The 10,432-nt window shown below is 37.9% G+C and overlaps 1 protein-coding gene across 1 annotated transcript; it reads left to right on the top strand.

Moving 5' to 3' along the window:
- Positions 1-446: 446 nt before the first annotated feature.
- Positions 447-7,129, top strand: LOC146482971 (soma ferritin-like). Its single transcript, XM_085106619.1, has 8 exons — positions 447-606; positions 1,915-2,013; positions 3,194-3,236; positions 3,876-3,994; positions 4,532-4,624; positions 5,274-5,327; positions 5,741-5,866; positions 6,392-7,129. Exons 1-8 carry the CDS (start codon positions 604-606, stop codon positions 6,560-6,562), a joined length of 708 nt encoding a protein of 235 aa, XP_084962745.1. The 5' UTR covers positions 447-603; the 3' UTR covers positions 6,563-7,129.
- Positions 7,130-10,432: the final 3,303 nt, after the last annotated feature.

Here is a 10,432-nt window from a genome sequence, read left to right as displayed (position 1 = left end):
TTTGGAACTGAGACAAAATTAGAAGGACTTGTATGGAGTCACCAGGGCATAACAGAGCTAATATCTGGCCCCCAAATTGCAATAAGATGCTGATTTTTGGCAAGTAGGCATTTTTAATCATGTCCTTTCCGAATATACTAACAAATCCCATAATTTCATAAATACAGTTTTTGTTACGTCATCACTTTAGAACTCTATTACGTAAGGATTTGAAATGAAAGTCTTGCGCACTCCCCAGTGGAATATTAAAACAAAACCACAGGAATCAACCGATAGACGGTCAGAGTTCACCCCACAGACTTAAAAATGGAAAATCAGTGGCCTTGACTGCAAGGAGCTGGTTATACTGCAGACACTGCACGTGAACCTGGCACGTGAACCTGCCCATAAATATGCATCGTCATAACAAATCCCTTGAAAACGGTAATCTCATTTCCTATTGGGTGAAACATAAAGCTCACATGATATCACATGACTATTGCTAAATAGAATAATACCGAACGAAGTACAATTACTTAATTTACACTTTTGTTGGTGGAAGCTACAGTTCTGTCTCGGTTCTCAGATACAGTGTTTTCTAGGGCCGATCAGTTCCATTTAAACATGGTGAGTTCTTAACTACTTTATGATGCTTACATTAGGCTTTCTTTCTCGCCGCCAGAGGCTTTCACAAAAGCACGAGCGAACGTTTATTTCACACAATGAAACTGGTAATGCATGGCGCGCAAATCGGCAGCAAGCGGATATTATTTTTCGCGTTTCTTTCCTTGAAATACTCTCCGTTTTGCTACACATAACTTGCACTTATTGCTTAATGTCACTTTTGTTCAGCTTGAGACGAAAAAGGTCTGCGTGTTCGTTCAGAAATCTACGAAGCAATAGTGTCGAACATTCTGCATAAATTAGTAAAAAAAAACAATGCTAACCTCTAACTTTAATAATTATAATCCTTACCGCTATCACGAGTATTGCATCTGTCATCTTTAGCTAATCCATAGCTTGAGTTTACCATTTCTGCAGATTTATTGCAGAAATTAGTTTATTGCGATATGATATTAAAGCATTCGATGGTTTTTATTCCTCGTGTTATGTAACCAGCTGACAGTACAACAAGCGGATGTTTTTCATAGTCTGTAAACTCTGTTTGTAAAATCTGACCTTAAACTCTTTCAAGAGCAGCTTCCCAGCGCTATGTCTGTTGCAACAGTTTGCATTTGATGCGTGTGACCTGGGCATTCGTCAACTCGTGCAGTCATATGTCTGAATTTTCCCAACTGAACTGTAAATTCATTGCGGGCGGCAATGAAGGCGAAAGCATATGGAAATTTCTATTGTTAAGTGAACATGAACCGTCATGGGCGGACTTGACACATAATATATGTGTTTAGGTTTTTGTACAATGTCCCCAGTGTAAAGCGTTTACAGTTAAAGGACATAAACCTAAACGGGATTTAGATCGCTGAAGAATGTCATGGAAAGGAATTGCGGATCGGAGCCAGGAAGAAGAAATCTGAGCTCTGACACCGGAAATATCGACGTCACGGCTCAATGACAAACCGCGTTGGCATGCAGGGCAGATCATAACAAAATGATTGAGACATGTAACAAAACAAGAGGTGCACAAGAAAGAAGGGTTCCCAATTATTACTGCCACTACAAGCTGAACAGTCCAAAGCAGTACTCAGTTGTGGGAAACCCCCTCAAAATGTTAGAGTTGTACACTGAGGGAGTGTGGAGTCAGTGAGTTGATTTTCCCTAAGAACACACATCAGTTAAGAAGAAAAGAATGTTACAGACTCTAGTGCATGCATCTGCACTTTCAGTTCTCCGTACCTCTGCATGAGGTATACAACATCAGAATTCACTGAGCATGAGATGCTAATGACTACTGATCATATTATGTTCTCTTTGCAGAATACTGTTGGTTTTCTGTCTGTGACCAGTTTTCTGTTGCTTGGTATCGATGTGGCTTGTGGGGAAAGAGCATCATGCAACCTTACAAATCATATTAGGGTAATGAAATTATGTAGCATAGTACATATTTCCTCTCCTTTACTTCTTAGTTTAGTGTTTTGAACTACTGTATGAAGATTTGGTAGAACAAGAAATTTTGCAAACACAAGTGGTAAAATTCATGTTTTCTGGCACATGTACAATTAAACTCTATTAAGGACAGTGCCTCCTGATTTTAAGGTATTTTTGTGCAGTTTATGGCTATGCGGGAAAACCAAATCATAGCAAGGGCTATTGGAAACCAAAAAGAAAACTGGAGGTTACCAAGCATTTTTCAGAGATAAATAAGCAACAATACTGTAATTTCAAAAGTGTTAAAATACAAAAGAATGAATGGTATATTTTCCAACTTAATTATCTCCGTAAAATGACTGGTTCCCCCTTAGAAAAAGCAGATCTTGGCAAGGATTATTCAAATCCTAAAACAATTATAATTATTATAATTTGTTTTAGGATTTGTATAATCCTTGCCAAAATCTGCTTTACCTGAACTACAAGAATGGTTTGAAGCCTATTTTTTTGTTTTGAATCATCGATTCCAACCGTGGAATTCTCTGACCACATTTACTTTATGTGGTATAAGACCTTGTCACAGGATTCTTGATAAGGATGAATTTTGTCACTGTTGTAGACAGCATTTTTGTGAATAACTTTCTCTGGTAATTTAATTACCAGAGAAACTTTCAAATTTTGTGACCAACAGGCTGTATATTGTGCAGCACTTGTCACAAACCTGTGCCCCATTTAGCATCTAACCCCTTTGAAGTGACACTTGCCATTTCCTAAGGGCAGCTGCTTACTAGGGGTTCAATAACTTGTAGTCCCTTTTTGTTTTTCCAAAAATGAATAGACTTTTTTTTTTTTTTTTTTAATTCAGTGATTGGGGAGAAACAGCCACAGTAAACTGAAATCTTAACCACATTAATATTTTTGGAAGAGGAATATCATAAACACTGTTAAACTGAAAAGCTTTTACCTATGGCGAGATTTCAAAATACCCATAACGTTCCTATGTCACCAACCCAAACTGAACACCCTGTTTGAAAACAGGTCTCAGTGGTTTTAGAAATGTCTAATAAATCAGTTCCTATCTCAAATGAAATTTACAATCACAGTCACTGTACTATAAGCAGCATTAAAATTCTCTATGTAATGTACATTTTCACTACCTTTTTACTAGGAGAACATGCATTGGGGCTATGACCCGTACAAGGATTACAAAGGTGAGTCTTATATACATTATACTCTTATACTACTACTTCGCAGAGGTCTTGAATTCTTTTTTACAAAAATGGAATAACACAGCTCAGTAGCTTTCATTTACATGGTTAGAGTTGATACCTTCATGCCTTAGATTCAAAAGCAAGAAGCACCTTGTACAGCACACTAAACAGCATCGCAGTAGAGTACTGCCCAATAGACAGTCACTTTAGGGATTCCATCCAGAAATCCAGAAGTTAGAACCACTACACTAAACAACAGAACTGGTCGAATTCTTTAAGCAAATGAATGAATGGTCACAAGTCACAGAGCTGCTTGTTTCAGTATAAGGAACAGCACCACTGTAAAGTACTGCTTACCAGTTTCCATGTGAATTGGTCACACTTACATTTTTATCAACTGAGGCAAAGTTAGTGCAACCTTAACACAGCGCAAACCACATTCCCTACTTACAAGCTTTCATTTGAAAGTTCGTACATGAACCTCAAATTTGAAACCAACTTGGACAGAACATCAAGCATAGCTCCACCTTAAATCTTCCACAAAAGCTTTCTAGGAATGGTCACATTCAACCTGGCTCATTCATAAATTGAACTGTTAATAATTATTGCACCAATTATTTTCCACTGTTCTCCACACAGGAGAAAACAGTTCAGAAGCTCCTTTGCCACGTGTGGCTCCCTACCAAACGAACACTGAAGAAGAACTTAACAAGCAAATAAACAGGGAACTGTTTGCCCACTACACCTACTTATCCATGGTAAGATGATCAATCATTTCATTAGAGAAGGCCCTAAATTAATCCAACCACTGCCTTTGATATCAATGCCAGCATCTGCTGTTGCAGACACTGAAGGGACATAAAGCTAGTTATGGATGTTCAAATGTATAGGAGAATGTTATGTGTTCACTTGGAGTGGCCATTTTGTGAGTTACCTAAATTCACAATAGGGAAGGGTATGTGTCATCCCGAGAATATTGCTCTTCTTAAGTTTATGTTTGCTCACTACACCTACTTATCCGTAGTAAGATGATAAGTCATTTCATAAGCAGAGGCCCTAAATTAATCCAACCATTTCCTTTGGTTACAATGGCAGCATTGCAAACACTAAGGACATGTAGCTAGTTAAGGATGTTCAAATGTACAAGAGAATGATATGGAATGTTGGGAAAATGTTCAAATTGTGTTCAGTTGGAGTGGTTATTTTGTGAGTTACCTAAGTTCACAATAGGAAACGGTATGTGTCATTCACGAATATTGCTTTTCTTAAGTTTATGTTTGCTCCTTGGTATCCAGGCCATGCATTTTGACCGTGACGACATAAATCTTCCTGGCTTCAAAAAGTTCTTCAAGGAGTCATCAGAGGAGGAGTTGAAGCATGCACAACAGGTAATTTAATAATAATGAAATTATAGTATATCATCTTGACCAGAAAAAACATCATTTGCATTTACATGTACTTTCTTGGCTTTGGTGAACAACATTTTACAGAGATACTCTAGCAGTAACTTTATGTAAGTGACAATGTGTTTAGCCCTGCTGTGCTAATTGGGGACACTGTAAAGGACTCAAATAAACAATACACACTTACAACAGCTCTGTTTATGGATGCCTAAAGTTGATTTGTAATTTTTACAATTTTATTCTGTGTAAACGTTTCAAAAAATCCATGGACAGCTAGTGGATAATGTGGCTCAAGATATAATATAATAATAATATCTATATCTATATAATCTAAAAACCCCAACTGACATGTAGGCTTACCAGCTGGCCATACGAGACATGCCCAAGGATTTGAACAAGGATTACCATGAAACAAATTTCAAAGTTAATTTTTTCATCCACTCTTTATGCTTTTTTTAGACATGAGTACATTTGTTATAATTTTTTTGGCCTGACTGTTGCATCTTCATATTTGAAAGTTAAAAAAAAAACAGCGACTAGTTGGACACTAAAAGCTACATGTAGGTTACTTGATGACAGAAATGAAGCAAGTATGGGGAAATTCAAGTTAACTGTCTTGATTTTAACCTTACAGATGATGGAATATCAGAACAAGCGTGGAGGCCGTGTGAAGTTGCACCACATCATGGTGAGTTAAGTTTTATATCATCATCTATAAAATAATGTTAAGTTGCCTTGGTGAGATTTTGGGTTGAAATCAATGCCCAGGGCATTTGTGGGTGGTTACATAATTATGTTATTTACAATATTAATCAAAAGCATGCAACAAAGGAAATTACTGCCCACAAGCCTAAATTTGAAGAATTTCACTTTGCAGACCCTGAAGCTACATCCACAATGTATTCTAGCCTCCCATACTCCTAAGAGTGACTGTATGGGAGAGTACATGTACCCACAGTAAACAGTACCTCAAGCAAGTACTGCTCACTTCCTTTCAATTGAAGGGACACACTCAAGCATTATTTCCACACAGAACACTTTTTATGCTTTTGTGATGCAGCTCCATCAAGTATACTCTATGTTTTTGCCTCCGTTTTATAGACACCCTGTCTGGACCAATGGGGAAATGGTTTAAACGCCATGGAAGAAGCTCTTAAGTTGGAAAAAGAGGTGTATCGACATTTGTTGCAATTGCACAAGACTGCTGAGGACAACAATGACCCACAGGTATGATGCTAAATTCTCTGTACGGATTGCTGTACATGTGATATTAGTTCTGAGAATTAAGCAACAAATCAAAACAGTTGAGGATTTTGGTCAACTGGAACAAAAGTTTAAACCACCTTGTACGTGCTTTGCAGCATAATTTGTAAAAGCACATATTTATTTGAACAGCCACAAAGGCTTCAGAATTGATCCACAGACCCATATGCTAGAACCGTTTATAAATCATATTTTATTGTACAGGAACACACTGCAAAAAAGCTTTTGGTTTCAACAGCCATCACCTCTGGGTTTCATTTGCAGTGAGCCGATGATTGAAACCACCGTGAATAACAAATACACTGTAACACAAAGAAACGTAATCAGCAACTGCCATTTCAGATACTAGGTACTCAGGACTTCAAGACTCAACTTAGAAAAGCTTTTAATGGAAGAAATTACTGCCCTGCAGCTTTCATTTTCCTCTCCACAGGCATAAAGGAGAAGTTGGTCTGAACAAATTACTTAATCCTTTGTTTTTCTTGACAGTTGCAAGACTTCCTGGAATCAGAATTTCTCGGAGAACAAGTGGAAAGCATCAAAGAACTATCCAACTATGTTAACACTCTGAAGCGAATGCATGGACCAGATGGAGCAAACTACGCTCTTGGCGAATATCAGTTTGATAAGGTCACTCTGAAAGGAGGAAAAGCTGACTGAGGATTCCCCTGTCAGGCTAAACAACAACTCTAATTTTTGGATTGACAAAAAATAAAATAGGTTAGAAAAGTGTGGGTTAGGTTTAGACAATCACATTTTACAAATTTTACTGTTACTTTTAGTAGTTTGAATAGCTGTAATTTAAGTTATTCAAAAAAATATATATTCAATTTCTTAGTGGGAGGATATTTCGACTGCAGTCTTACTAATGCACAATGCCGGGAAAAATAATGTTCAATAATATGAAATTTATTATTCTTCTCCTTTTTACAATGAAATCAATCAATTTATTATGACATTTATAACAAACATGACTGACATTTTTCTTGAAAATTATTTATTGCACTTTGAATTTTTGATGCTTTTGTTAAGTTGAGTCCACAGGACAGGTTCAAGATATCTTACAGTGTCCTTTCCATACGGTACTGTATGATGCACTTAGTTTAATGTCAAGTATCCTAAGTTTTAGTTTGTTTATGGTGCGTGATTGATTTTATACACTGGATGGACAATACAAATGTAATTTTTTAGTTACAGTTATTAAATGGCATTTTATAAAAACGTAAACTTTGAGTTTTGCTTTGTTTCCTGTGGGTGGGGATCCCCACTCCCCCCCCCCCCCCCCTTCCTTCCCATCTTGTATATTTCCCCTTCGACATGTGATAAGCCTGTCTTCAAAGCATCTGGATATTAAAATGCATTTTGAGGGAAAGCTGTGTATCTTTAAGTTTGTGTAAAATGAAGAAAGAGAGCATAAAAAAGTAACAATTACTTTTTTATGCTCTCTTTCTTCATTTTACACAAAACTTGAAGATACACAGCTTTCCCTCAAAATGCATTTCATTAATTAGAAGCAAATTTATGCCCCAACTGGCTGGGAGGCTAATTACCAGTAGGCTATTTTACAAAGCATGATCAAGGATTTGAACAAAGGACTACCATGAAACAAATCCAGCTAGTGGTCAGAGAGGGTACTCAAACCTGGGACCTCTAGATTATGAGTCCGCAACTCGAAGAGCTCAGCACATTGCCTCCTGGAGGAATGAGGGAACAAATTTCCATTTGGAAATGATGTGATAGAATATTTTAAGCCTGGTGAATAAATGAGAATGATGTATTAATCAGTAAATGACACAGGCATACTCGGAAGAAAAACATCCTAGCATGTTCCAGGCTCCTAAAGAGATGCGCGAAGGAGAGGGCGAGGGGGCGCCCCTTGTTTTGGTCTCTCCTTTGCACGTCTCTCTAGGAGCCTGGAACTGGCTAAAAACATCCGAGCGCTCCTATCAAGAGTTGAAACTAAGACCTTCCGAAAACTACACACTGTAGTTCGTATGCGCTACTATTGAGTACAGGAGACTCGTATGACCCATTGAACTAGGTTCATAGGACAAACATACATGTAATAATTATGCCCCGATTTTAACTTGCCTTAGCCTTTTAGCCCCACGTCAACATACTGTACGTATTCTCCTTATTGATTATCCAAGTACTTGGTATTGATTGGGAGAATTGGTTTAAATAAGAGGATGTCTCTTTGTGTAATCAACTCCTTAATTCTCACAACCTGTGTGTCTCATAACGTAGTGATATTAAGCCTCCCGCATACTTGAGGAAAGAGCTGAGCAAACTGCCTCGCTAGGCGATTAGCTCAGCTGTTTCATCACGTGTGTGGTTGCATTTTCGTGAGTTTTTCGCCTCGCGAGGCCGTAAGGAAAATATCTATCATATTTGATATTTGAGATTTCGCCTCACGAGGTGAAATTCTCACGAAAACTCAACCGCACACTTGAGGAAACAGCTGAGCTGATTGCCTTGCTTGGCCTCGCAAGACAGTTTGCTCAGCTCTTTCCTCAAGTGTGCGGCAGGATTTAGAAGGAGAAACAATGGTCATTACTGTGTATTTTCGGATACAATAATCCCAATTATTGGGATATTTTGATTGTACAAATTAAAATATTTAATTCGCCCAGCACATACTGATTTACAGTTCTTATAGTTAATAATTTATTCTGCATATCAATAATAATTGTTATTTCCAAGTCATGATGAGCAATGTGACCTGTGTTTTCAGATCATTCAGTCTTGATTATTGTTTGATGCACAAGTACTGTCTACCATTCATATTTCTTCCCTTCCCTTTCACCCTTTGGTAGGTGGAGAGGTTTACTTTGAAGTAGCATAGGATTGTTTCACTTGTTGCTTTTGTTTTACTTGTACATGTTACTTCAAATAAAACAGAGCTCTTTGTGTTCTTTGGTTTCTTTTGTACGCATGAATTTCTCTGTTCTGTTCTGCCTAACCCCTTATTTTCTTTTAGGATTCCAATAATAACTTGCTAAGATCTGCTTTCCCTCATATAATACAAGAATAGGCAAGAATAGGCCTTATCACGGTTTTTGACGCCATTTTGACGAGTAGGCAAACACGTCTTGAAATAACAGTGTTTGTATGGAAAGTAACTGTCAAATAATTCAAATATTCACGAATTGGAAACTTTTGGCGCTAGGAAAAGGATTTTAAGAAAAAATTGGAGGGATGTAGCTGTGCCAGAAAGCGCCCAGTCGTGTTTTGAACTTTCCATACATTTGTCTGTATAGCGAACCAGCCGTGATTGTTTTGTGGTCGATTCAAAACAACAGAGGAGGAAACATTCGTTGATTTCTGAGAGCTAAATTTCCAGGTGAAATATGTTTCTTACGCGACCAAGCGGGAAACGTTAATTTGCTACAATGTTTCCATATTTGTAAGCCTTCACATACGAAGTTAATGATCAGAAGTTCAGGGACGTGGTGGAATTAACAGTTTTCAACTAAACACTTTTTTCAACTGGTTTAAATAGTTCATAGATTACCTTCTCAAGCGGGGAGGCCAACTGATGATAAACCTAGTCATGGTGAGCACAGAATGGCTTCTCACTTTCTCTATTTTCCGATCCATTTCGCCGCACCGTGTTTTTGACGGATGCTGAAGCCGCCATGTTGCATTTGACAGGCCATTTGACGCGGCGGGCGTAAAAACTGGGAAAAAGGCGCGAAAAAGCAACCTCGTTCTCAGGAAATTTCCACTTGCACGTGACTAGCGCCGGGCCAGACCAAGGGCAGACTGCTAATTTATTATAAAGTTATTAAAATTTTATGTTTTCTCTCAAGTAATGATATATTTTTATAGCTTTTAAAGTCCGTATTTCACGTAATGTATCAAACACGTGGAAGAGTATTTTATGCGATTTCCAAACTCGAGAAGTAAAAACAAAAATTAAAGAACGAGACGCAGCCGTGTATCTTCATCCAACTGCAAGGTGTTAGGAAATCAGAACAGGCCTTCGAGTGTTTGCTATATTAGGCAAATTCAGAGTAAAAGTTTACCAAATTTTATGATAATCACATTTCAAACCTCCTTCACGGTAATGATTTCCACGTTTCCACGCGTGTATCCCGCGACCCTCTGCAAGCGCCGATGTGTTCTAAGACTTCTATTCCAGATTGGACCAACGGCAATCGTACTGTAAAAGATTGTGTGCATCGACCAGAGAATAGACATTGACAAAAAAGTTCAATAATTTAACTAAACGAGCATGTCAGTAAATGGCTAAATAGTCGGGAAATAGAGTGACAAAACTATATATAATCGCTCAAATGCAAATCAACAGCCCAGGCCCTTCCACCCAGGAGGAGGAGGGGACTCCCATAAAAAAGTAACGAGGGTGATCTTCGTACCTTTTAGGGGCTAAAATTCGTGATTTGGTACCGGCTTAGGGTGTTCTAGAATCTGAAATTGTTTCCGTCAGAGATATAGTGGTACCTTTTAGGGTATTGAGCCGAAAAATATGAGAGGAAGTAAGGTTTAAGTTTTAAGGTTTTTATTATC

The sequence above is a fragment of the Pavona decussata genome, unplaced genomic scaffold (genome assembly GCF_977016875.1).
Source record: "Pavona decussata unplaced genomic scaffold, jaPavDecu1.1 SCAFFOLD_41, whole genome shotgun sequence".
NCBI classification, from domain to species: domain Eukaryota; kingdom Metazoa; phylum Cnidaria; class Anthozoa; order Scleractinia; family Agariciidae; genus Pavona; species Pavona decussata.
This window is presented reverse-complemented; position numbering and strand designations above follow the sequence as displayed.